At 53.8% G+C, this 26515-nt stretch overlaps 11 protein-coding genes across 11 annotated transcripts; 6 read left to right on the forward strand and 5 right to left on the reverse strand.

Moving 5' to 3' along the window:
- Positions 1-258: 258 nt before the first annotated feature.
- Positions 259-426, reverse strand: SETTUDRAFT_152488 (uncharacterized protein; the record flags this gene model as incomplete). The annotated part of the gene is made up of 1 exon (XM_008022427.1): positions 259-426. One exon carries the CDS (start codon positions 424-426, stop codon positions 259-261), a length of 168 nt encoding a protein of 55 aa, XP_008020618.1.
- A 1011-nt stretch (positions 427-1437) lies between these two features.
- SETTUDRAFT_162105 (uncharacterized protein) lies at positions 1438-2354 on the forward strand. Its single transcript, XM_008022428.1, has 2 exons — positions 1438-1651; positions 1871-2354. The coding sequence occupies exons 1-2, from the start codon at positions 1554-1556 to the stop codon at positions 2055-2057; spliced, it is 285 nt and encodes a 94-aa protein (XP_008020619.1). The 5' UTR covers positions 1438-1553; the 3' UTR covers positions 2058-2354.
- A 481-nt stretch (positions 2355-2835) lies between these two features.
- SETTUDRAFT_18060 (uncharacterized protein) lies at positions 2836-4891 on the reverse strand (the record flags this gene model as incomplete). Its single annotated transcript, XM_008021850.1, has 3 exons — positions 2836-3057; positions 3126-3890; positions 3938-4891. 3 exons carry the CDS (start codon positions 4889-4891, stop codon positions 2836-2838), a joined length of 1941 nt encoding a protein of 646 aa, XP_008020041.1.
- Positions 4892-5373: 482 nt separating this feature from the next.
- SETTUDRAFT_177945 (uncharacterized protein) lies at positions 5374-6897 on the forward strand (the record flags this gene model as incomplete). Its single annotated transcript, XM_008022429.1, has 2 exons — positions 5374-5469; positions 5524-6897. The coding sequence occupies 2 exons, from the start codon at positions 5374-5376 to the stop codon at positions 6895-6897; spliced, it is 1470 nt and encodes a 489-aa protein (XP_008020620.1).
- A 416-nt stretch (positions 6898-7313) lies between these two features.
- SETTUDRAFT_18062 (uncharacterized protein) lies at positions 7314-8198 on the forward strand (the record flags this gene model as incomplete). Its single annotated transcript, XM_008021851.1, has 2 exons — positions 7314-8057; positions 8109-8198. The coding sequence occupies 2 exons, from the start codon at positions 7314-7316 to the stop codon at positions 8196-8198; spliced, it is 834 nt and encodes a 277-aa protein (XP_008020042.1).
- A 430-nt stretch (positions 8199-8628) lies between these two features.
- Positions 8629-9608, forward strand: SETTUDRAFT_18063 (uncharacterized protein; the record flags this gene model as incomplete). The annotated part of the gene is made up of 3 exons (XM_008021852.1): positions 8629-9236; positions 9333-9502; positions 9598-9608. 3 exons carry the CDS (start codon positions 8629-8631, stop codon positions 9606-9608), a joined length of 789 nt encoding a protein of 262 aa, XP_008020043.1.
- On the reverse strand, positions 9592-11180 carry SETTUDRAFT_152492 (uncharacterized protein; the record flags this gene model as incomplete). The annotated part of the gene is made up of 5 exons (XM_008022430.1): positions 9592-9655; positions 9726-9828; positions 9901-10124; positions 10300-10536; positions 10639-11180. The coding sequence occupies 5 exons, from the start codon at positions 11178-11180 to the stop codon at positions 9592-9594; spliced, it is 1170 nt and encodes a 389-aa protein (XP_008020621.1).
- A 519-nt stretch (positions 11181-11699) lies between these two features.
- On the reverse strand, positions 11700-13959 carry SETTUDRAFT_113089 (uncharacterized protein). The gene is made up of 2 exons (XM_008022431.1): positions 12583-13959; positions 11700-12537 (listed from the first exon to the last, which is right to left on the reverse strand). Exons 1-2 carry the CDS (start codon positions 13632-13634, stop codon positions 11817-11819), a joined length of 1773 nt encoding a protein of 590 aa, XP_008020622.1. The 5' UTR covers positions 13635-13959; the 3' UTR covers positions 11700-11816.
- Positions 13960-14846: 887 nt separating this feature from the next.
- SETTUDRAFT_170316 (uncharacterized protein) lies at positions 14847-18680 on the forward strand (the record flags this gene model as incomplete). Its single annotated transcript, XM_008022432.1, has 7 exons — positions 14847-15162; positions 15217-15991; positions 16041-16226; positions 16698-16905; positions 17049-17630; positions 17680-18414; positions 18475-18680. 7 exons carry the CDS (start codon positions 14847-14849, stop codon positions 18544-18546), a joined length of 2874 nt encoding a protein of 957 aa, XP_008020623.1. The 3' UTR covers positions 18547-18680.
- Positions 18681-23556: 4876 nt separating this feature from the next.
- On the forward strand, positions 23557-24846 carry SETTUDRAFT_29918 (uncharacterized protein; the record flags this gene model as incomplete). The annotated part of the gene is made up of 4 exons (XM_008021974.1): positions 23557-23903; positions 23999-24019; positions 24169-24636; positions 24690-24846. The coding sequence occupies 4 exons, from the start codon at positions 23557-23559 to the stop codon at positions 24844-24846; spliced, it is 993 nt and encodes a 330-aa protein (XP_008020165.1).
- Positions 24847-25154: 308 nt separating this feature from the next.
- On the reverse strand, positions 25155-25811 carry SETTUDRAFT_29919 (uncharacterized protein; the record flags this gene model as incomplete). Its single annotated transcript, XM_008021975.1, has 4 exons — positions 25155-25313; positions 25367-25543; positions 25597-25770; positions 25800-25811. The coding sequence occupies 4 exons, from the start codon at positions 25809-25811 to the stop codon at positions 25155-25157; spliced, it is 522 nt and encodes a 173-aa protein (XP_008020166.1).
- Positions 25812-26515: the final 704 nt, after the last annotated feature.

Raw genomic sequence — 26515 nt, forward strand, 5'->3', positions numbered from 1 at the left:
GGCGCTTGCCGTACCAGCCATCCAATATTGCCAACGGCCGGGAGGGATTGCTGACAGCAGTTAGCTAAGGTAGAACGGTGATCCCATCCATTCCTGATTCTGCCGCGCTTGACAAGTCACTCTGTGAGAAGACAACAGAACGGCATAATCCGTTCACTTGGCAATAGAAAATACATTAAAGCAACCTTCGTGGAAGAAGTCCCCGCAAGCTTCCACAAGGGTATTGGTTCCAGACTATGACGTGAGACGGAGCTCTTCTCAGAGTGTATTAGTACCGAAGAGGGGTAGCGGTGACATATTTTGTCTGAGTAATATCAGCTTTTTGCCGATTGTAGATAACAACGTGGTACTGCTGTCCGTCAGCTCCAGTATCGCTCTTTGACTCGTCTTTCTTGTCGCCCTCCACAGTGACCGCAAATTTCCCATCCTTGATAAGATGCTTGTCACTGCCGTTTTCCACTTGATGCCTGGTGCTTTTTTGAATTAAACCGAGCCCGGTCCCTTGCAGAAATGTAAAGTCTTCACGTTGGTCCTAGAAGCAAGGCCTCAGTTTTAAGTTTGTAAGCTACCATCGTAAGGTCCCGATATGCACACATCTTTGATTGGCGACACGATCGTCGAATAAATCCATGCGACGCAAAGGCCAGCGATAAACATCTCATGCTTTGAGCATGGTATCATTTCTACGACTTTTGAGTTTTGATTAGGCTGAAAAAGCGTCTTCTTATCTTGGAACGAGGCGCTAAGCGATCTGTGCAATCGTTCCGTGCCGTCTTGACAGTGAAGACGCGTGTCAGTAGCAATGGATCTTCTCGAACTATACTTCAAAGAACATTCCTGTAGATCATAGTTGAGTCCCGGACGGCAGTTCGGCAACGGTATTGCGGGTATTAAGGGTTCAGAGTCGGATGTGTGCAGGTATTCGCGATTGACTCGCGTCGGAACCTCCGGAACGCAACTGAAGATCTTAGACTAGCTCAGAAAACACAAAGCCCGAGTAGGCAGAGGAATGGATTATAAAGACGGTAGATGGCAAGTTTGATGTCAAAACAAAGACAGCCATTCATCTTGGGTAAGAAATGGCAATATACGACACTTATCTGTTGTTGTAGCACGGTTTCCTTGAGGCATACCTCAGCTCCGATTCATGATGTTGGCAGAATCGAGGGATGTAGCCCTAAGAAAACCGAATATCAAAGAATGAAAACAACCGCAAGATTCTCTTGGACATATTAATGAAGCAAGAGTACCGTCTCATAGACAGGCCAAAGTGATGAAGCATTCTGGTGTATCAACGCGATACAACCAACACGTTAACCCGCGCTCCCACAACCACAAAAACGCACGGACCATATAGCGCACCACACGCCGAATTCTTGTCTCGAACGACATCATCGCCCGCAACCAGCCCAAATCCGACGTACCGCACGACACCACATTGCCCAGCCCACGCCGCATATTCCAGCGATACTCGATACAGCCAGTCGCCAATTGCAAGCCCTGAATCCTCATAAATCTACACTGGGGAAGAGAGAGAAAAACAAGCCGCCAAAATGTCCATGTTCTTCGGTCAAAAACCCCAAATCTCTTCGGAGCAAAAGATTGCGCAAGCAGAAGCCGAGATTGACATGGTCTCGGACATGTACAGCCGGTATGCGATACTTTCCGCTTTCCGTTTTTATCTTTTGCGTGAAACGTATTACCTTGTCCGGATCTTCGTCTGCTTTGGATGGAGCAAACACAGCATGAGCCTCTATGCTTCTCATCCATGGCTTCCGGAATTGTCTATATATGTCCCTTTTCCAGCGCGTACAAAATGGATGGAAAGAAGCTTTTTGTATTTTCGCTAACGCGTATACCCGCCTCACAGCCTCGTCAAGTCGTGCACCGCCAAATGCATAGATACCTCGTACCGCGAAGCCGATCTCAACAAGGGCGAGTCCGTCTGCCTCGACCGCTGCGTGTCCAAGTTCTTCGAGGTCAATGTCAAGGTTAGCGAGAAGATGCAGGGAGAGGCGCAGGGAAAGCAGGGAGGAGGAATGTTTGGCGGCATGTAAAATGTGATGATGAATCGAGAAAGAGAGAGACTACTGGAAACGTATGGGATCTCGCGCAGTGGTATAAGCTGCTGGTTGCTGAATTTCAAGAGACGTTCGCGTGCGGAAAAGCATATGGCAACTGCCTATATTGCAGCTGTTTGAAGGCTTTGGAGGTGGGAGGTGATCAACACACTCCGCTTTGGATCCGGCGTGCCACATACATATACTTTCAGTCACGATCACCATGCTCGGAATCTGTACAATACAAGCTTTATGGTTTAGTTGGTTCACCTATGTAATCGGCGCATTCCCGATCGTGGCACCATACGCTTTGATGCGTAAGTGCTGCTGAACATCCCGTGTTGGATGCCAGTATTCGTTGATCTCGAGTCATCATGCATCAATTCGTGCATATGCCTTGCAATTAGGCAAACAGCATCTGGATCGGGGTCGTATACAAGTGGGGAAGGGGCAAGATCGTCAAGTATTGTACAAGTGTTTCGCCATGATGAATTCCGGCGCCCAAGAAGGTCCATGCAACTCCTTGTGTTTCGCAATGATCCAAGACCCCATGATTATTACGCAAGATGGCCATGCTGTAAGTGCAAAGACGTTCTTAGTCCGTCATTGCCAGCGTCGGCACATCTACAACGCACAAAAGACAGAGGTATCCTACAGCAGATGACGTGTTCGGTGGAAAGCATACTCTGACCCGTTAGCGCTTTTAGCCTCAATGATTCGACATCGACTTCTGAACATACCTTCGGTATGGTAGAGACACTGCAAGTTAGGCACTTCAGACGAGGCGGGACTTTCCATCAAGTGCTCTCTCTTCAAGAATGGCCTTGATAGCTTTCACAGTCTCCGGGTCGAGACCTGCCTCCTCGAGCAGTCCGTATAGACGCATAAACTCAATGCCTGCACGGTCTGCATGTATATCGGCATCGCGGTTGTTCTTCTTGGCTTCCATTGCACAGATGTTTGCATCGCGGCAGGCCTCCGCGGCATTCACGACACACTGTTTTGTATTCGTGTTAGATGTAGTTCTTGAAGCAGAAAGGTACGTAGCAGGAGCTCTCTACGGACCTCTGCAATCTGAATGTCACGCTCATTATACGGCGAGTCTTTGGAATCTCCTTGGACGCGATTAAGTATGTTGTGAACCGCTGTGCGCGTCTTCTGACGGTTGTCGGGTATGAACGCCCTCGTTGGGCTGGCAGTCGCACCGGCAAACCTGAAAGCAGTGAGAGGCATGGGTGGACTCCGCCTCTTAATTTTCGAGCGGGAAACATCAGTCTGGGACTTGGACTCTCCCATCCAGGGGAGGTGGACTTTGGAGCGACTCTTAGAGTCTCGCATGGCCTTAGCGAGCGAGCTGCGGGCGGCACTCATAAAGCCTTGCTTGGCTGGCAAAGACTCTGTTAGGTCCATGCGCGACTTCTCTCGGTTGAACATGTTGCGAATGCTGCGTTGGGGTTTGACCTTCTTCTCCGACCCCGCATCTTCTACGGGCGAGGGGGCCGTGAGCGACGCAGAGGACTGGTTATCTGATAGAACCGACTGGTGTCGATTTGGTACTTCGAAACTCACCGTGCTACCGAAACGATTGGAGGCGACAGTGTCCGGAACCTTCAGCTTATGGGGATCTGGATTGCGAACAGTGCTGTAGGAGTGCATAGTACGGGGCAAGGAAGCTGAGTCTTTGTTGCCGGCGTTGGGGTTGAAGTCCTGATGGTTGCTGTAGGAGCGAACAGTTGAGCCTAGCGATGGATTCTTGTTCAAGGCGTGATCGACCGTCCTCCTGATCTTCTGGATATGCAGAGCTTGTTCATCTTTTGGCACTTCCGCTTTCTGAAGAAAACATTAGTACGCTCCATGAAATGCTTGGACATACACACCTTGTCAGCTTCTGCAGTTTGGTCGGAAGCCTGGACTGCCGTGAGGTCGGAGGCGATGCGCTTAGACTCAGGAACAGGCGATGTGAGTTCAATGGGCTCGTGCGAGCCACTTGGAGTGCTGGAAGCAGTTGGATGGGCTGCCACACTCGCCTGACTAGTGGTAGGTCTGCTCGCGGCAGATGGAGCAAGCGGCGAGGGAGACTTTGGGGAATAACCATCTAGGCCGGTGTTCCTTGGGGGTTGCATAGAGCGAATCGGGCTTATCTTGACAGCAGGGCTTACTTTCCTCATAGCTTCAGTGCGGTCTGCCTTTGCGGACGGAGGCGTGGCGCTCAGCGATGTCTTGGATCCCATGGCCCTGATACCGCGGCTGCCGAGCGCGCCCATAGAGCGTGGCTGAGCGAGACGCGTGGGAATGACTGCAGGGATAGACGGGACTTCAGGAATGGAGTCATCAGTACCGAGAATAACAGCATCGGCGTCAGCGGAGATCCTCAGGATGGGTCCAGTACCAGTGCTGGCGGCTGAATGTGTTGAATGCCACGAGAGACGCCTAACTCGCGTGCCGTCATCGTCACAAGCTCCATCATAGGGCGGTGGAGTAGTGAAAGCAATGTCGCTCGAATCAGGCAGTGAGCTCCGCTCCTCACCCAGGCGGGGGGCAACGTTCTCAGGGTGGATGATGGGCCAGTCGCTGCTCATGGGGCTCTCAGAGTACTCAGCATCTATGAGGGTACGCTGGGCCTTTGGCGGGCTGTCTGGATTCACCACTTGCGCGACCGGTGGGCTGGGGAGAGGCTTCTGGGTCTGCAGCGGACGAGGGAGCCGAGAGGTGCATGGAAGCGGCATACTCGAGCGGTTTGACAGCGAGCTTGCTTTCTCAGAGAGCATGCCGTCAGTACCTACATACACTGGCTTGACGCCTGGCATACTGTTGTTGTTAGCAGTGTCCATCTTTCGTATCCCGCCGAGCAGTCGATCAATGCGGCGGAGGTTCGAGGATGGTGTTGGCAGGTGGATTGGATAGCTGGGAGGAAAGAGGGGAAGTATCTGAAGTTTCTATTGTGGCTGCCTGAGTGTGAGGGCGGCGCACGGGCGCATCTGCCCCTCGAGACGCAGTGAAGGTGAGGTGAATGGTGATTGCGCAAGTCCAGACACATGGCACGTGCAACGTGGCCCCCCTCCCTCTATCGTCCCAGGCAAGGAATTATCCATTGTCGAATACGTGGTTTCTGTCAATACTATTGTTTCGGCGCCGTCACTACCTGGCAGTGTTGTGCCGTGGACTCGCTGAAGAGAGGCGTGGAAGTCGCGATGTGTGAGGTCATTGACGCTTGGGCCACCCATTTCGGTCCAGAAGAGGACAGCAAACGCGTCGAATCTCCCGAACAATTGCATGCCAATGGACAAACTCAACCAACGCTCATTACACAGCCATGGCCAAAACATACAAGCAGTTGAAAGAGGCATGGGTTTCAGGCCACACGGGGAGCTCTGTGGCAGACGTGAATAATGTGTCGCTCGCAATGCCTGTACTGCACACGAACCTTATGTCTGAGCAATGAGAACTTACTAACAATGATCAGCTGAGCATCCTGCTATGGTCTGTCATACAGTCGCGCATGCGCTTGTTCACGCCGTATACACCGCCAGCCTTGTTCCTCGACTTCCTGCTCAACTGCGGAGCCACGCTGTTCGCAACCACTATCTACTCATCTTCTCCATGGATCCTAAACCTCCTTCTGTTGCTACCGGCAATTGCAGTATACGCCCTCGAGAAACCAGTTCCAGCCAGAGATGCTCCAAGACCACCCAAGATCGACAAGTCTGGAAAGGACTCCAAGCTCGACGCGCTTCCCGTCAAGCCATTCATCACAAATTACCGCGGCGCAATGATGGTCATAACGTGTGTTGCTATACTCGCCGTGGACTTTCGCGTATTTCCACGGCGATTTGCAAAAGTCGAGAATTGGGGTACGTCGCTCATGGACATGGGTGTGGGGTCTTTCGTCTTTACCGCTGGCGTGGTTTCCGTTCGGGCTTCACTCAAGGGAGGTTCCGGCCGTCCATCATTATCTAAGCGCCTAACCGCATCGCTCAGACACGCCATTCCTCTGCTTGTCCTTGGTGTCATTCGGCTCATTTCCGTCAAGGGATTGGACTATGCAGAACACGTAACTGAATATGGCGTGCATTGGAACTTCTTCTTTACCTTGGGTTTTCTGCCACCGTTTGCTGCCCTGTTCCAGGCAGCATTTGATCTGGTACCTTCTTATGCCTTTCTCTCCTTCATGTTGGCTGCCATCTACGAAGTGGCCTTGGACTGGACGTCTCTCGGGGCATATATACTGGTGGCCGAACGCAAAGATCTACTGTCAAAGAACCGAGAAGGCGTCTTCTCCTTCTTCGGATACCTTGCGATATTCTTGGCTGGCCAATCCCTGGGTATGTCTGCACTACCCAGACAACAACAGATCTCCAAGGATGCATCATTCACCGTCAAGCTCAAGAAATCCACGCTTGGAAAGCTTGCGACAATGTCTGTCATCTGGACCACACTTTTCTACTTTTGTACCAGCTACTACGGCCTTCGCCTGACTGTCTCAAGACGACTGGCTAACCTTCCATACTTTCTTTGGGTATCCTTGTTTAACAGCTACCAAATCACCATATGTTGCGCCATCGAGACATTCCTCTTTCCGAACTTGTACAAGGCTGCGAACAAAGAAGAAGAGGTTCGACGCAGCAGAGATGCTACCAGTACCGTGCTGTATGCGTTCAATCGCAACGGCCTGGCTGTATTCCTGGTCGCAAATCTGCTGACGGGCCTAGTAAATATGACGCTACCAACTCTGGACATGACTATGATCCAGTCCATGGTGGTGCTTACTGCATACATCGCAGCCGTGGCCGGAGTCGCGATTGGCCTCGATTATTACAATGTCACAATAAAGCTCTAGGTACTATAAGCCTTGCGCAGAATGTCACCAAAATATCATTTTTAGTTCAACGTCTTCACGAATTTGCCATTCCCTGACACGTTTGCGACTTGACTTAATCATCTATTGTTGACTCTGATACTCGATGCGATCAGAAAAAGGCAGCTATGAGAGACAGCCTACTATTTTTCAGACGCGGCTTTGCGTGGCTGCGCATACTCTTGTCGTAGCTTTCTCGTCACAACACCTAAGCAGTCAATTGAGTCTCTGGTACTTCCTATTTTGTCCTGCCCACGTGATAGCGCGAAAGCGCGACTGCCAAGAAATGAGATGCGGGAAGTGGCCGATGACATCGCCGCGCTTGCGACATTCATCTCATCAACACTCTTACAGTGACCATACACATAGCTGATACCAATGCTCACTCAATCGAAAAAATGTCGACTCCGCAAGCAAAGCGCCGTCGGTTGAACGAAGCGGCGAAGACTCTCCAGAAGCCCTTCAAGTCTCCTTTTCGGACACCATTGAAGCCCAGCATAGGCGACGATCTGCCGTCTTCGGACCCGCCTGAGATCCAAGTACCTGCGAAGAAAAATCTGGAGGAGAGTGGCGTTCGCGCGAAATCTATCACCCCCATTGGCGATAGCAAGCAGCAAACGGTTACCACAACACAATCTACATCAGTACCAGGACCGTCCACATCAAGAATCTCGAAGACTTTCGTGTCGCGTCCAACCTCAACCGCGACACCTTCACGACTGATATCAAGGAACACACCATTTAAGCCTTCGGTCGCACGCGAGATAATGCAGCTGCGCAATGAAATACAAATGCTCACACAGGCACAAACCCTTGCTACTTCTACAAAGGATGATGACCTTGTCGCATTGATAGACAAATGGCGGACAGCGAGCCGTGCCGCTGCGGAAGAGCTTTTTGGCGTCACCAGAGACCGAGTCAACAGGATGGGCGGTGTTGGTGCCTGGCAGGAACGGGAGAAGGAAGCAAAGCAACGACAAATGAAATGGGATCAAGAGGAAATCGAAGCAGAGCGCGAAAGAATGGCGGAAGCAAAGGAGAACGGTGAAATTTCAGAAGAAGCTTATGATCAGTATGCTGAGATGGAGGGTGAGAGGGAGAAGGTAGAGGAGGAGAAAGAGACATTCAAGAATGCGGACGATGTGAGCGAGGCGATATTTTCTCGCGTTGAAGAGATCGCTAACAGCTAACAGTCATTTACCATGGACATGATGCTTAAGACACTCAACATCGACCTACAGCTCATAGGCTACAACAAGGAGGCGCAGAGGTGGGAGGGTTAAGGCATCGCTTCCATGAGTTACAATAAACATCAAGATCCTGCGATACTCGTATTTCAGCAAACATCCATCAGCCTCGATCTCAGCACCATGGTGCTCAGCACATAGTCAACTATCCCACGATGCCATGACCCGATATAAAGGGTGAGTTCATGCCTTGTATCTACACTTTTACCCTAGTAACTAACCCTGGCAGGATGATTGTTTACACGTCCACTGCCATGCACTATCGCTTTACTATAAGCACGAAGCAAACCAGTATAGATATCTCAAATGTAATGACGTCATACCTACTACGTAGTGTCTTGTCCAACATTTGTAAGCATGTGTGTAGTATTCAAGTCCATTGCTCTTTCAGTATTGATACGGTATCCGTTTTCCAATGAACACCTAATTCCCCTTTCCATCAGCATATTCGACTTATCCCAACACCATGTCCCTCAAAGACCAGACCGTCCTCATTACCGGTGCCTCCATGGGCATAGGCGCAGCCATTGCACGGCGCCTGGCCCAAGAATCTGCGACACTGATTCTCTTCGCGCGCTCAAGCGACAAACTCAGTGCTCTTTCCACAGAGCTACAAGCGCAGCATCCAGGCCTCAACGTCTACACCACAGCCGTCGACATCCAAGACCACGCCGCGCTCAGCACCGCCATTTCAAATGCAGCCCAGCAAGTCTCGCACATTGACGTCTTGATTAACAACGCGGGCCTCGCTCTCGGCGCCCCCGCACGCTTCCCCGACCTCAAAATCCAGGACGTCATTACCATGACCAACACCAATATCAACGGCTACATGTTTGCCGCCTACGCGGTGCTGAATGAGGGTAAAATGATGGAGCGGAAAAAAGGAACCATTCTGAATATCACTAGCACAACGGGATTAGAAGTGCCCCCGTTCCCCGGCGAGGCCGTGTATCACGCCAGTAAAGCGTGCCAGGAGGCATTTACAAACGTGCTGAGGACAGAACTCGTGGGCACGGATATCAAGGTTCTTGCGCTGCGGCCGGGGGTCGTGGCTACGAATTTCCACGAGCTGAGGTATGTCCTGAGTATACAGCATTCAAGTCTGATTTTCTCTCTTTCCCCCAGCCTTCTATGTGGTTGGTGACGCTGGAGCTGATGGTGATGTGTTAGAGTTGGATATCAAAAGGAAAGCTACGATACGTTCATGTCGGGCTTTGAGCCGCTGGTTGCACCCGACGTGGCGGAGGCGGCGGCGTTTATGCTCAGTCAGAAGGACAGGGTGAGCGTTAAGGCGCTGGATGTGGTACCAACAGCACAGAGGAGCCTGCAGGTGTTTGACCGTGAGTGGAATAGTCGGGGGGAAGGCAGGAAGGCGGAAAGGATGAATTAATGATGACTATACAAGTTAGGGGGCTAGCTATGCTAAACCTCATAGTTTCGAGCTAGGTGGAAAGATGTTTTGCACGAGCTCTAGGACGCGCTCGGCAGATCCCCTGGATATATTAGCATTGATGCAGGAAGAATGCGGACATGTTCGTTTTGAATTTAAAGAGAAGAACTTACCAAGACGATTGGAATCCTGCTCCAGCATGTCCATAGCAATGCACAACAGGGACATTCCACTTACCCGTCTCCGTCTCAATCCTCATACCGCCTTTTCTCGACGCTACCGCCAATCCAATGTCAGCACGCGTATATCCAAAATCACGAAAAAAAGGGAAAATGGAGAAAAACTCACGTCTCAATCCCACATTCTTCGCAATAACCTGCAAGTCCTCAGGCCGACCCAACTCCGGACACAGGGCACAGCATCGCTGCATAATCTGCTGGCACAGCTGCTCATCCCACTCTTCGCTCCAGTCGTTGTCCTGGCGGCTGCCACCGAGAATCACGCCGCCGCCCAGCGCGCGGGGAAAGACGTATGTGGTTGTTGGATCGAGGCGGTGGGCAGAGCGGAAGTACCTGTGGACGCCAGAGTGTTAGCACACATACACAGTAAAACACACATATATACGTAGGTATACAAGATATAACAGCATCCCACAGCGGTCAATTACTCAGACAATAGAGGGAAGAAAAGTGAAACAGGGAAAGAAAAACCAAGAGACAAGGGGCAAAAGAAAAAGCCCCATCATACTTGACGCGTTCAAATTCGTACATTCGGTTAATCGGTGTCTTTGGCTCCGCAACGAGGAGCGTTTGTCCACGCGTCGGATACAGCGTTTCATCTCGGATATCCGTGAGGTGCAGAGAGCCCAGGCCGGTGCAGTTGATGAGAAGCGTAGTCGAAGGCAGGTCTTGCAGCAGCTCGGCTACAGAAGTGTAGTGTCGACGCACGAGCGTGATGCCTTTGCAGAGTGCTTGTTGTTGGAGCCTGGGAGGGGTTTAGCTGGGCAAGTCATAGTGAGAGTGCGACATGGGTAAGTAGACAGGAGCAATCGTGATGACGATAGCCCATGAGACAAACTGAACTTACCACTGCAAATAAACCTGCGTATTAATCCGAAACGTCTGCGGGACTTCGAATCCAAACACTGCATCTGCAGGTAACTCTTCTTTGCCCAGATTTCTCAGCCCACCCACAAGACTGTCATACCACACTTTGCCCGTCTGCTCAGTCAAGATACCCGCGTCTTCAATCGGAGCATCGAAAACAGCCCACATACCCATGCGGCCCAGCCCAATCTCGTTGCCCGCATTGCCGCCCTCGGAGTTCTTGGTTTCGCCTGCTTTGAGCGTCTGGCAGCCGAATACGGGCTTGCCGTCAATGAGCTCGCCGAAGCGGTTGAAGGTTACTTGGTCGTATTTTTCCAGGGGGCCGTTGTCTTTGGCCATGGACGACCAGTTAGCTCCGGCCCATGGCGACGCGTATTCTATTGATCGGTCGCCGGGGAAGTGCTTTGCTACGACGGTGATTTTGGCGCTGGGATACGTGTGGGCTAGCACGAGAGAGGTTGTCAGGCCAATGACGCCGGCGCCTAGGACAAGGATATGCTGGGTTGCAGATGAATCTGCCATTTTGGCAAGGCTGGAAATGGAATACGATCGAGTTGAAGAAAGGGGAGGGGGGACGGGCGTGAAGTTTGAATTTATGATATGAAATAAACGAGAATATCCTTCTGGACAGATACTGATTTGAGCTGATAGCTGAGGCTATGCTTTCGTTTTTATAAGTATGCTTTGACTTTGACATTTATTTAAAGGCGGCTAGTCAGAGCGCTCTAGTGTCATACGACCATGCTATCCCGAGGTAGCAGAGGCTATTCCGATATAGCAATGCCTATTCCGACGGCTAACGGCCCTTCTGGACGATTTGGAGATAGGCTGAGATTCTCCAACTTTACGGGAAAAGATATTACGTAAAAGAGTATGCGACGCGTTACTCTACTCTGTGTCATCGATTAATTCATATTGATTGGTGTGCAAACGAGATGCTGCAGCGTATGACACAAAAGGTGAAACCATTTCCGATATCGGAATAGACATTCCGACAGGCGCTCATTGAAAAGAACAGGGTATCGCTCTTGAATTATGGGGGTCGTAAAGCCTTTAGGAGCTAGACCAGCAGAAATTACAAAGCCTACATACCAAGAAGAATGAATCATATCTTACATACCGCCGACCCATACGCCAGACACCTTTCGCTAAGAATAATTATGCCGTCTGCTTCATAAACCAATCGGAGCTTGCATCAACCATATAATTCGTAATATTGGACTCGTTCCCAAACGACCCATCAGGCATTTGCATGTTGCCGTCAGGCGCAGGGTAGGTCATGGCACCATCAATGGATACGGGAAGCCTGGGCATATTGAAGAAATCGAACACATCCAGATACTCCAGCTCATTTGGCGCCGGCGTTCGTGCTGGAGTAACGGACGGTATCCTCATACTTTGGCTATTACTGAGTTTTGGCTGTCGCGAGATGAGGAAGTCCAAGTCGTATGCACACCGCCGCATGTCTGCCAGAATCTTGACCGTCGAGGGCGTGACGCGTTCGCCGTTGGCACCAGTCGGGGCTTGTTGGCTTTCTTGATACTCTGACAAAACACGCGATAGCAGGCTTGCATAACGTGTGCCGACCTCCCAATACTGGCCCATCTCCCGGAGGGTGCTCACCAGCAGATTGATCGACTGGTCGACCCGATGATCGATAGTTGACCCATGGACCAGGAGCACACGTGCAGCAACCCAGAGAGAAAATGCAAAGGGCGGACCGAGTTTGCTCAGCAGCCCGTTGTCCCGCACAGTAGCGCAGAGAGCTGTAATGTTTTCTACAGCAGTGAGACACCTTTGACTGGCGCTAAAAGACGGCGTAAAGATGGGGGATCTATGAGTGGGGTACGCCGCAGATGAATGCAAGCGGATTACAGTACTATGGGAGTCAGTGCGTCCACTTGCATGGAGAAGGGTGACTCACGTATGGAAAGCTGCGTGCAGCATAACCAAGCCGCTGTCCAGATTTTGTCCCATGCCCGGTTTGGCGAATAGTCTGGCCGAGTTGCCATATTCTGGGGGAAGATTGTACTTCCACTGTTCAATGGCATTGTCCAGCTCTCGGTATTCGCTCTGCCAAGTTTCTACATCCGACAAGGACGTAATGTCCACTGGCTTCTTCAGAAACTTGTGTATTCTGGTGAGAATGCCCAGGATCTCAACATAGTATGAGAAAGACCCCAAATTCTCCGGTCTGTTCATGCTGTAGTCGGATCTTGTCGAGGTATGAAACCATCTCGTCTCCACCGGCACATTTCGTGCATACAGGTCGTCGCGACACGGCAAGCGGCGGTCGATTTCCTTCTCGTCGAGGGCGAATTCGAAAGCGGTTGCGACAGTCGCGTATCGGTCGAGGACGTAAATCATCCAAAAGAGCCTGCGTCGACTCTCCTCCTCGATCCAGTCCTTTGGTTCGGGCAACGTCATGGCGCGCAAGGTATAGATGGATGCAAACTGAGGAGCAACGCTCGGAGAGTAGCTCTCCACCGACAGGCCGAGCTGGACCACGGAACGAGTTATCAGCGCAAGCAGATTCCACCCAGGAGGGCCATTGGAGCAGCCCACGACATCCAGTGCAAGGATGACAAGGGCCTGTAACGACTTGACCGAACTGTTCTCAATTCCATAAAGCAGGACCTTTTCCTTTGAATTTTTGTGGTACCGCGCGCGCTTTTCGGCTGTGAGGCGCTGGTCTGTGGAAAACTTGACAGTGGTTGCAACGACAGCGTGGAGTATAATTCGGTCGGCTTCCTCGAGGGTGGTGTCTCCAAAGAGCGAGTTGAGCGTGCTTTGGCGGTGGAGGATCGGACACCAGGTGTTGATGTGCTTGAAGAAGAGGTCAACCAGTCCGTAGAGTAGGTCGTAGGGAGGGAAGTCTGCATCGGCATGCCCTAGATTCCGCGCCATGGCGGGCTGAAACTGTTCATGGTAGGGTGTATAGACGTCGCGTGCAAGGCCCCCGGTCACGCTGCCCATGTCTTCGGTCGAGTAGGAATGGCCTGTGACCGAGGTGGCAGGGTGATTGTCTGTGACGCCATTGCTGTATGGCGTGTGGATGGCATTCTGCGAGGGAAACGTGGGCTTCTGGATGAAGAGGGCTGTCTCGGGACGGGGTATGTGCGGGGTTTGGACAATGGGCGGGCTGCGAAAGGCCGTCACGTCCTGGGGCGAGGGGTTGGAGCTCGCGGCCTGGTTGCTTGAGAGGTGGTTGATCTGGGCCTGCTGCTGCACAAGGAGGGCTTCGAGCTTGTCTGCAGCGTGTACGTGGTCGTGGTCAGCTTGCGCCGGCTCGTGTGGAAACCTCGGCTACCTCTGCACACGGCCAAGAGGCGGCAGGACTTACCAAGTCGAGACTCGAGCTCTCGCCCGTAGCCGGCACGGAGCCCCGGCTTCTTGCGCGGGAGATAGACCTGGGCGTGGTTGAGTATGTGGCGGCTACCTGGCGATGCGATGCGCAACTCACGCATGCAGAGTGGTTCTTCAGGCACCACGAACACGCTGGCGACCCGCGGTCGCACTTGACCTTGCGCTGCTCTTGATGGCAGCGTCAGCAGGCGGCGTCTCTTGCACGCTGCGGTGGGGGACTTACTGCACGTCTCACAGCTCACCGAGAGCGGCCGCTTGCGCTTGTTGGATGCGCCAGGCTGGCTGCGGTCGTGGGCCTCGTCGTCGCTGGAGCGGTCGTCGGCGCTCCAGTCGTGGTGGCCATCTTGCGGCGAGTGGTTGGAGAGCTTTGCGGTGCCGTTGGGGCTGGCCGTCTGCTGCTGGGCTGCACTGGCGTCCATGGGGTCCATGATGCGACTGTCGACGTGCAGCAGTGCGCGAAAGTTCGGCAGAGAGAGCACCGAACTGCAGCCCCGCCCGCGGCCCTAAACCCTTACCCCAGACGCCCGCCTGCCCGCCCCCATTGGCTGCGTGTCGGTGATCTGCTGGCCTTCGGTGCAATGCCCTGGTGCTTCAACATATGCTTCGGCCCTGTACACATTCCGGTGGCCTCTCCAAGACGCAGTCCTCCACTCTGCCACGACCGGACCCTCGTGCAGTCGTCGCATGTCGCAGCGAGATGGGCCGAGGCGACGTCCTCGGAAATGCCCATGACGCTTCGACTGCTTGCTCTTAATTGAAGTGCCCCTCTACCACGCCTCCACGCCCCGTCCACCTGGTCAGCATCCTCTTCCTGGATTCACCATGGCTTCTGGCACGCCCCGCTCGTTCCCGACCATCCAGCATGTGCGCACCTTTGTAACACAGGGCCCCGGAAGCGGCGGAGACTACCACAATGTCGCTGGCGGGCATTGGCTCATCGACAGCAAAATCTCCACGCCCATGAGCCAGTATGAGGAGTACCGCAGGTCGAGAACCAGCTGGGGCATCAACGTCCTTGGCTCCTTTTGCGTCGAGATCGAGGCCAGCGATGGCACCAAGGGCTTTGCTACGGGCTTCGGAGGACCGCCCGCCTGCTGGCTGGTCGCTGAGCATTTCGAGCGCTTCTTGATCGGCCAAGGTGAGAGCCGCCCACCGAGCCCCCGCACACGACGAGGCTGTTAACGTGATCCAGACCCCAGAGACACCAACCACATGTTTGAGCAGATGTACCGCGCGTCCATGTTCTATGGCCGCAAGGGTCTCCCCGTCGCCGTCATCTCAGTCATTGACCTTGCCATCTGGGATCTGCTCGGTCACATTCGGAACGAGCCTGTGTACAAGATGCTTGGTGGGGCAACCCGTGAGAGGCTCAACTTTTACTGCACCGGCCCAGAACCGGCGGCAGCAAAGGAGATGGGCTTCTTCGGTGCAAAGGTGCCGCTGCCGTACGGCCCCGGCGAGGGTGCCGAGGGCCTGAAGAAGAACGTAGAGTTCCTCACCAAGCACCGCGAGAGCGTTGGCCCCGACTTCCCTCTGATGGTCGACTGCTACATGAGCTTGAACGTGCCGTACACAATCGAGGTGGTCAAGGCAACCGAGCACCTCAACCTGAACTGGTGGGAGGAATGCCTGTCGCCAGATGATTCGGATGGCTTCGAGCAGATCAAGCGTGCCCATCCTCGCATGAAGTTCACCACCGGCGAACACGAGTACTCGCGCTATGGCTTCAGGAAGCTCATCGAGGGCCGCAACTTGGATATCCTGCAGCCAGACGTCATGTGGGTTGGCGGCATGACTGAGCTCATCAAGATCTCGGCCATGGCGGCGGCGTACGACATCCCCGTGGTTCCTCATGCTAGCGGCCCATACTCTTACCACTTTGTCGTGTCCCAAGCCAACTCGCCTTTCCAAGAGTATTTGGCAAACTCGCCTGACGGCAAGTCCGTCCTGCCTGTTTTTGGCAATCTGTAGGTTCTGATGACCGTGGTTGTCGATATACGCACTGACAAGCCACAGCTTTACCAACGAGCCCATCCCGACCAAGGGCTATCTCGACGTCAAGACGCTCGACCGCCCCGGCTTCGGCCTCGAGCTGAACCCAAATGCTGGATTGATTGACGCCACCCGCATCCTCAACCCGGCTCCACAAAAAGCGCTGAAGCCCGCTGAGCAGGAGACGCCCAGCGAGGCCAACGGCCATTCGTAACCGATTGCATACCATCGAGGCGTTCAGGGAGTTGCGTTTCCAGGTTCATTTTCGGGGCCTCTTGGCTTGATGCATTGCGGCAGGGCTGCAGACCTTCTACTTCGTCTCCTTGTTGTTTGTAGATTGGGTGGCTGGAGGCGGCTTTGGGGCTGAGGTTGTATGTACGCGCACAGCTGGCGCCAATAGTAGCTTGAAATGCTGGGCTGACGACAGGGCCACGCCTCCCGAAGAAGCAATGCGTGAAACATGTAGTATTATTAGTGGTGACATGGGGGCGCTGGCCATCTTGGAAGGCTCCATCTGGCCCATGTGCGGCAGCGACGCACGCCGAGTGGGGCAACACGAGCGTCAGGGCTGTGCTGTAGTTGAATCTTCCTCGACACGCCAACGCGGTGAGGCTGCAGCTCTACGCACGTCTTCTTCTGCTACCGCTCTTTGTGTACTTATAGACGTACACCCCACTCCAGTTCTGCAATTGTTGCTCCCATCATCCCAATTACCCCGCCACAGCCCCGCATCACCATGGAGGCCATCAAGGACACTGTCAACAGCGCGCTCGAGAAGCTCCACATTGGTGGCGGAGCTGCCCAGGGCACGCCGGCAAAGGAGCCTTCAGAGGCCGAGTTCAACGAGCTCAAGGCCAAGTACGAGAAGGCTGGCCAGGCCCAAGTCTTTGTACGTACACACGGTGACGTCTTGGAGCACCTCAGTGGGCTTTGTGGGCACTGGATGGACTGCAAAGCTCAGCCGTCTGCTGCGACATTGCCAACGCTGCTTTTTTGCTTTTTCCCACAGAGATACTAACTACAAGTGCATAGGCTTTCTATGACAAGCTCTCCACCGCCGAGAAGGCCGCTCTCTACGGACAGCTGAGCAACTTCAACCCCGACTACATCAACGAGATCACCGAACGCGCTCTCCACCCGCCACAAACCGAAACGACCGAGAACAAGATCGAGCCCCTCCCTGAGAATGCCACATCTTCCGTCCTCGACTCCTCGCAGGGGGACCTCGACCAATGGTACAACAGCGGTCTTGAGTTCATCGCCAAGAACCAGGTCGCCGTCGTGCTGATGGCTGGTGGCCAGGGCACCCGTCTGGGCAGCTCAGCTCCCAAGGGATGCTTCGACATTGGTCTTCCAAGCCAGAAGAGCTTGTTTCAACTGCAGGGCGAGCGCATCAGGAAGGCAGAGATGCTGGCTGCAAAGAAGCACAACAAGGAGGACGTGACCATCCCATGGTACGTCATGACCAGCGGCCCTACCCGGGGACCTACCGCCGAGTTCTTCGAGAAGCACAGCTACTTTGGACTGAAGAAGGAGAATGTCATCATCTTCGAGCAGGGTGTGCTGCCGTGCATTTCGAACGAGGGCAAGATCCTCCTGGAGAGCAAGTCAAAGGTACGCATATACACTCCAACCATGTTTTGACAGCGCTGACATGGTACAGGTCGCTGTCGCCCCTGATGGCAACGGTGGTCTCTACCAAGCCCTCATTCAATCCGGTGTTGTCGCCGACATGGGCAAGCGTGGAATCCAGCACATCCACGCCTACTGCGTCGACAACTGCCTTGTCAAGGTCGCTGACCCTGTTTTCATTGGCTTCTCTGCGTCCAAGAACGTCGACATTGCCACCAAGGTGGTGCGTAAGCGCAACGCCAAAGAATCTGTGGGTCTCATTCTCCAGAAGAACGGCAAGCCCGATGTCGTTGAATACTCGGAAATCTCAGCCGAAGATGCAGAGGCCAAGGACTCCAAGGACTCCAACCTGCTCAAGTTCCGTGCTGCCAACATTGTCAACCACTACTACTCGTACAAGTTCCTCGAAAGCATCCCAGAATGGGCCAAGAAGCTGCCCCACCACATTGCTCGCAAGAAGATTCCCTATGTCAACACAGAGACTGGCGAGACTGTCAAGCCCGACAAGCCCAATGGCATCAAGCTGGAGCAGTTTGTCTTTGACTGCTTCCCCTTCCTGACGCTGGACAAGTTTGCGTGCATGGAAGTCAAGCGCGAGGACGAGTTCTCGCCGCTGAAGAATGCGCGCGGAACCGGTGAGGATGACCCTGATACCAGCAAGCAGGATATTATGGCGCAGGGCAAGAAGTGGGTGCAAGCCGCCGGTGCCACAGTTGTCAGCGAGGACCCCAAGGACGGCATCGAAGTGTCGCCGTTGATCTCTTACGTAAGTCGTCCCGCAGCCCCGACGCGCGTGTGATTGCGCGGTATGCTAATTGTAGTGCAGGGCGGCGAAGGGCTCGAATTTCTCAAGACGAGGACGGTCAAGGCTCCCGCCGTCATCGAGTCGGAGGACTAGAGGGGACGCACGACTCGGCACCATGTCGGTCAGCGCATTGGCCCCTGTACTGGTCGCGGTTGCGAAGATCCAGTTCCCACTAGCAGGCAGGTTGCAAGCTTAGATAGAGACGAATGTATATGAATGTTACGGCCAGCATGTCGCGTGTGCAGCATGTGCACCAGCGCTTTTGCGCCGAGCAGCTTGTCTTGCTCGGACTGACTGCAGCAGCTAGTTCGCGCCATGGCGACCGACAGAGGCCCAATGCTGCTTTGCAGGCCTGGATGGTTTGGCGCTAAGACGGGAGGTGGAGGGGGGCTGTAGCTCTCGAGTGAGCGGCAGCGGCGGAGGGGCAGACACTTAGAACGCGGCCCCCGCGACCGCGAGAGCGCGACAGATGTGCATGCACGGCGGTGGAAGACGAAACACGTCTAAAAGGAGCACGCCATGGGTCCGCACCTATGGGAGGCCGCACAATGCCATTACGAGCGGCATACGCAGTTTCGACCTCGGGATAGCCAAATTGCGCATCTCGCTAGCGCAACCGAAGCAGGGACCACAGCTGTAAGAGGTGCATTTTGCCCCAACCCGACACCTGTAAACTCTCACACCACTCACATTGTCGGAGGACGGCTGCAGAAGCGTTGCTGAGGGAAGGTCTGGCAAGTCGAAAGTATGTTGCGTCCCTCCACGAGCCATGGCTGCGGTTCTTGCGCTCCTAGTCCCGCTCGGCGCATGTTGCCCCGTCGCCCTGCTCTGCCCCTCGACGGCCGCCCCTCGAAAACTCTGCGACTGACGGCAACCACAGGTGAAGGAATCTGACGAAGAGAACGAAGCAGGTACTGTGCGCCCCATCACCACTGCCCGCCGTGTGCGCATCCTCTCCAGCAGACAGAGGACATGGGCGCTGGAGCGAACGCGCCACTGGAAGCCGCCCCTCGTCCTGCGACCCACTGCGCTTCTCGCTCATCGCACCACCACCACCACTACCACTGATGATATACTCACACCCGACACAGATATACGCGGTGGAACAAGCAACATGTCGTCTCTATCTCGTCGTGCGTGCTTCAAGTGCGGAAATGTTGGCCACTATGCCGGTAAGCTACGTTGACGCGCTGACCTGTGGCTCTCGCTGCAGTGACACCATTGCGAGATGTATGTCGCGAGACGGCATCTGCAATGGTGGAATCTGCGTCGCGAGGCCATGGCAAGGGCGGCACTGCTTGCACGGATGAATGCGACTGACGCGAATGCACAGAGGTCTGCTCCTCGTCCGAAAGGCTCTGCTACAACTGTAAGTCAGACTCGCGGCCTTTACATGCAACCGTCCTCTAATGCGCAAGCAGGCAAGCAGCCAGGACATGAGTCCAACGGATGCCCACACCCCCGCACTACCGAGAGTATGTCATTCTGAACCCACGATGATCGCTGCCCGCTCCACACGGTACCACGGTTACCATCCTTACATATCTGCAAAGGCCCAGCAATTTGGAATTGCGCAAGAACCAGAACACTGACCAAGCAACAGCTAAGCAGTGCTACCACTGCCAAGGCCTCGGACACGTGCAGGCTGACTGCCCAACACTGCGGTTGAGCGGAGCTGGTACGAGCGGACGCTGCTACAGCTGCGGTGTTGCTGGCCATCTTGCCCGCAACTGCCCCAACCCAGGAATGGGCCGTGGTGCTGGCGCTCCCCGTGGCGGCTATGGTGGCTTCAGGGGCGGCTTCGCTGGCGGCGCTCGCCCTGCTACTTGCTACAAGTGTGGCGGACCCAACCACTTTGCCCGTGACTGCCAGGCTCAGGCCATGAAGTGCTATGCCTGTGGCAAGCTGGGTATGCATGATGACGCAATTTCATTGTATTGGGATTATGATTAACTTTTGCAGGGCACATCTCGCGTGACTGCACCGCACCCAACGGCGGTCCACTCAACACTGCCGGCAAGACTTGCTACCGCTGCGGCGAAACCGGCCACATCTCCAGGGACTGCACTCAGGCTGAAGTCAATGGCGACGCCACTGCTGCCCCTGCTCCTGCGGCTGTCCCTGCGGCCGTTGCTCCCACCGCTGCTGTCGCTTAGGCGACTCGCGAGCTCCGTGAGCTCGCTGTTCCGCTACGAATAGCATCCTGGCGGGACACTGACATTTATGGCATGCAGTTTCATGTCATTCATTTAATTCGACATCTCATCACAATCGTTCCTAGCCTATCTCAGTATCATTTCGGCAAATCTCACGCATTCACGAGCCATCAACGGATTAAAAAAAGTTCTTCACGATTCTTACACTGATACCCACAACGTTATCCCTTACTTCAACCATTCTACCATTATTTCGAACAGACGACGGCTTGGCGATTTGGATGGTTGTACTACCTCTTTGCACGTGCTCGTATCAGCTGCGTCTTAAGCAGAAGAGCGGCTGGCACTCATGTGCTTGGATTAGTTGGTAGTGCTTCCTATGGAGCTTGAAGGCGGCTGTGGTGGTTTGGGTGTAGAAGTTTGATCGGAGGGATCAAGGTGGTATGGAGGAGGAAGAGTGAAGGAGAGTGTGTGTTTGTCGGGAGCTGGGTTAGCATCCATGCCCGTTGTTCACCCTTTTTTATCCATTTCCGCTGTTCTTGCATATGATAATATATTCATATGGTCTATCGAGCTTGTGAGCTTGTCTGCGGTTGCACGTGCTGTATCTGCCTAATATTGGTGTATATGCATTCAATGAGTGCATGTGCAGTGGTGGGATGCTTGTGGATGCACTCGTCTCCATAAGCTATCTAGCCTGTCTACTTGTGTTGGTTAAGTAAAAGCTCATTCTTGCTACTTGTTCCTCTGTTGAACTCACTGCGCCATCACCACGGAATGTAGTTTGTTATTTGATGCTTGGTAGGAATTCTTTACATGTTTGAATTAGCTGGTAGTATAGTAGCCTGGCATGATGCATTCAGGCAGGTGGCACCTTCCCATCGTTTCTGCGCACAGAGCATCGAGTCCAGCGCCACCTTCCATTGTACCTTCCTCTCGCTCTCACAAATTCCTCTTGTTCTCTCCACCCATCCACTCATCTCCCTCTCCACGCTCTGCCCACACGGCATCTATTCATTCGCTTGCATCGCATCATCCCACCTAGCACAACCGTTATCAAACACTGTTACAATGGCTCCATCATCAGTGGCCAGTGACGACGACAACAACGATGTAGGTGACTGAATTCTCGTACTGAGCAACTCACTAACCTGATTTTTTAGGATGGCTTCATTGTCGACATCGATGCAATCCAGGCGCATGGCATCGGCGCTGTCGATATTTCAAAGTTGAAATCCAATGGCTACTACACCATCGCTTCGGTGCACTCGGCTACCCGTCGCAACCTGCTCAAGATCAAGGGCTTCAGCGAGATCAAGGTGGACAAGGTCAAGGATGCCATTGCCAAGTGCCAGGTATGTGGTAGCGCGGTGCTCGTTGCCAATGTTAAACTAATGTACGGCAGCCTGCGGGTGGAGGCTTTCAGACTGCTCATGAGCTTGGGCAGCAGCGAAAGCGCGTTCTCAAGATTTCGACGGGAAGTAAAGCACTCGATGCAATTCTCGGAGGGTGAGTGCACGCAGCTTTTCTTCTCAAATACTTCCATTAACACACTGCAGTGGATTCCAGACCATGAGCATCAGCGAGGTATTCGGCGAGTTTCGCTGCGGAAAGACGCAACTCTCACATACCATGTCTGTTATCACACAGCTACCGAAAGACATGGGCGGTGCCGAGGGCAAAGTAGCGTATATCGGTATGCTGATCTTCTGTGATGGCTGGCTCCTCTGACCATGGTCCAGACACTGAAGGTACCTTTCGACCAGAGAGGATAGCTCAAATCGCAGAGCGTTTTGGTGTAGACCCTGAGACTGGTATGCAGCCTGATCTCCCCGTCTACTTCCTATTGACGTTTCCTAGCACAGGACAACATTACGTATGCTCGCGCTGTCAATTCGGAGCACCAAATGGAGCTCTTGAACAAGGTCGCCGAGTTTTTCGTCAGCAACGAGTACCGACTCTTGATCATCGACAGCATCATGGCTCTCTTCCGTGTTGACTACACCGGGCGTGGTGAGCTCAATGAACGGCAGCAGAAACTCAACCAGTTCCTCTCGAAGCTCACCCATGTTGCTGAGGGTCAGTCACAACTGTCCTGCTGCTAGTAGCCATGCTGACAAAATGCAGAATTCAATGTTGCCGTGCTTTTGACCAACCAAGTCCAAAGCGATCCCGGGGCAAGTGCATTGTTTGCCAGTGCTGATGGTCGTAAGCCGGTTGGAGGTCACATCCTGGCCCACGCTTCTGCTACGAGGATTCTTCTTAGGAAAGGACGCGGCGAAGAGCGCGTCGCAAAGATCCAAGACTCTCCTGGTATGGCTTCACGCATATTTTCAATACCAACTTCTAACTTTCCTCTTTAGATATGCCCGAGAAGGAAGCCACCTACATCATTACCAATGGTGGAATCAACGATCCGGAGAAAGTGTAGGTAGCAAGCCGCCTCTGCACATCTCTAGGTGCATTACACGTATCTTCGGGCGGCCATGTCTGAGTGAGGGCTATGAAGCCTATATGTTGTTTGTTCCATGATGCTTAGCATCTAGCTACGATCTGTGCGCAGTTCGTTCGAAATGTACTTGATAAAATTAGAAGACAGAATTTCCTGGCCAGCACATGGCATGACCCTCCCTCGCCTTTTGTTCAGTAATCCTGGCTAATCAACGGGCTCGCCGTGTCCATGTCGAACGCCCGCGTGTCAGTGCAACCTCGGCCCCTTCTCCCCCGCATCATCACCGCTTAATCAAGCCGCAAGCATTCCCCAAAGCGGCAGAAACAAGATGGACAAATAAATGGCGCGGCCATGCACAATAACGGAGAATAGAAATTGATAATACCTGATTCCCCACTCTTCCACATTCGACACCAACTATAACCACACGTGCCATTCTTGCTTCGCTGTTTAGGTGTTCCCCTTCCAACCAACCAACTACAGCAGTCATCCATCATGACCACGCGCAAACAATCTCCCCGCCACACCCCAGACATCTCCCTCCCTGCCTCCTACAACGACACCAGCACGCTCTTTACGCAAATCCGCACCCAGCACCACGCCGCCAACCCCTCCATCATCATCCTCACGCTCTTCCGCCCCCAAAACCACAATGCCTTTACCGATACCATGCGCGCCGAACTCGAAACCGCTTATGCCATGTTCGATGTCGATGACCGTGTCAAGTGCGTTGTTGTGACGGGGCATGGACGCGTGTTTTGCGCTGGCGCTGATCTTGAGGAGGGGTTTGGGGACGGCGCGTATGGGGAGGGGGCTGAGGGTGTGGCGGAGCATAGGGATGGGTGAGTTTCTTTTTTTTTCTTTCGCTGTTTCCTTGTTAGTATTTATTTGTGGTTGAATTTGTGTTGTGTTGTATTTGTTCTTTTCCAAGATACAGGTTTGGGAAGAGGAGTTGTACGTACGTATACTTACATGAGCGAGCATCATCCTTATGCTTGGGGGCATACATACATACCACACACTCACGTTCCTTACTCCCATTCAACGACAACCAAAATGTATATATATATATATATATATCACGAAAACTCGCTAACACCTAACCAGAGGCGGCCGCGTATCCCTCGCCATCCATCACTGCCGCAAACCCAGCATCGCCGCGATCCAAGGTTCCGCCGTAGGCGTCGGCATCACCATGACGCTGCCAATGAACATCCGGATTGCAGCGGCGAGCTCGAAAATCGGGTTTGTATTTGCGCGGCGCGGCATCGTCATGGAGGCGTGCTCGTCGTTCTATCTGCCGCGGCTGATCGGGTACTCGCGCGCCATGCAGGCGGTGACGACGGGCAGCACGTATGCGGCGACGCACAAGGTGTGGGACGGCTTATTTGCGGACGTGTGTGAGAAGCCCGAGCAGGTGCTGCCGCGGGCGCTTGAGATTGCCGAGGATGTTGTGCGCAATACGAGTAGTGTGAGTACGTACCTGATGAAGGAGTTGATGTACAGGGACCGGGGGAGCCCCGAGGGCCAGCATTTGCTGGATAGTAGGATCATCTATGAGCTGTTTGGGTCGCCGTAAGTATTGCCCACGTGAGAGTATCATGTTGATGTGCTGATGGTGAGTACAGGGACAACAAGGAGGGCGTCCAGTCCTTCATGGAGAAGCGACAGGCAGCCTTTACAGGGACAATGGATAACACACGCGTAACTGGATACCCATGGTGGGTGCCGGTGGACACGTTAGGAAGGCCAAAAGTAGCGCCTACAGGAGGGCCAAAGATCTAGTTACATGTTAGAATACAACGCAGAGGCGCAATTGTGCAATGCTACATGTTGACTCTCGGTTTCATGAGTTCATTGTCTATCATCCGCCTCACACCGTACCCTGATTTGGTAGTCTGAGGCTTGCCCTCTTTTGTGGAACCCCCCGGCCAGCACCCGGTTGTAGCATCACGCGCCGCGACGACTCGAATGGAGGTATCAGGGGATTTTCATTCGTTCCTAGTGTACTTCTTTTCGTGAAGCATGCATAACCGAGGGAAACCCATAACAATCCTTCCCATCCAGACCGCACTCCGTAATGAGAAACACGCTTAGAAGAAAGTGGATGGGCGGTTGGCAGAGAAGACCTTCTTGCCCGCCTTCTTGTTGATGCGGTGGGGCAGCGGGAACTTGAGGTTCTTGGTGAGGAGCTGCTTGATGTATGGTCGGCGGATGTCGTCGGTCTTCTCAACCTCGACGACCTTGAGGATCTGCAAACAGTGTGAGTGTGGTGTTGCAGGCTGCAGAGGTAGACTGATCATACCTGGACGGACCTGAAGCGCGTTCGGTGACGGGCAGCCATGTCCTGGTAGAGAGCCTCGACGGCAGCGACACGGGACATCTCACGGTACTCCTTGTACATGTTGTGGGTGCCAGAGCGCGAGTCGTACTTGATCCAGATACCGAAGTTCTTGACCTTTTGGGGCTTCTTCTCGTGGATCTGCAAGCGGGTTAGCGGCAGGGCGCTGCGTGTGCGTTTGTGAAATGGCGTACCTGGTTTACGGAGACGATCTCACCGTTGGCCTTCTTGATCTTGCGGAGCTTGCCAAGGAAGTACCAGAACCGTGACTTGGCGACGACCTCGTTAGGCGCAAAGATGCGCATACGGTAGATCTTGGGCGCAGGGTTGGCCTCTGAAGGCAGATGGCGCCCGATGATCTGGTATTCCTGGAAGCGAGCTGAGGCATCGTCAGTACTGCTTCAAACATGTTTGGTAGTCTCGTTTCCAGCAATTGCAGCAGTCATGCGGAGCGCAGGTCGGTCGTGGTGATACGGTTGGAGTGCGGTCGGGAGAGTCCGAGTAGGCGCGTGGGGATGCTCAATTTTCTTCCTTCGCCATCGTCGCGGTTGCTTGATGCCCTCGGCCCAGCAAGTACAGGCGAAGACACTTGCAAATCCGCCCCTCGTCTCCTCCCGCCGCTCGTCGGTTGTCGTGTGCCGCCGTATTCTTGTCGGTCTGTGTGCGCGGGCTCGTGCGAAAACTCCATGGGCTGCAATTGCTGGGCGAGAAGGGCGATGCCGAGGAGAAAATAGCTTACCCATCTGTGCAGTGTTAGCAGGCAGGAGGCGTGTGGGCAAGCAGAGGCGACTGACCGTAATTGTGCTGTGGTTAGTACCTTGGGTTGAGAAGTTCAGGTCGTCTATCGCGAATTGTGACAAGCCTGTCGAATTCGAGGTCGCTTGTGGGCGCTAGCCGAGAAAGGGAGCCGCCTTGACTTGGCGGAAGGCGCGAGCACGAGCACGAGCTGCTCGTCGGCGAACCCGCAGCCCAAACACCGACACGACCCCCCAGCAGCCGTTGCCATCGTCAGAACACCAACAGCTCCGCTTCCGGCACGAGCACACCGTGCCGTGTCCAATGGTGGAGAATAACACCGGACGCCGCCACCACTGCTGAGACGTCCCAAGGCTC

The sequence above is a fragment of the Exserohilum turcica genome (genome assembly GCF_000359705.1).
Source record: "Exserohilum turcica Et28A unplaced genomic scaffold SETTUscaffold_1, whole genome shotgun sequence".
In the NCBI taxonomy this organism is placed as follows: Eukaryota; Fungi; Ascomycota; class Dothideomycetes; order Pleosporales; family Pleosporaceae; genus Exserohilum; species Exserohilum turcicum.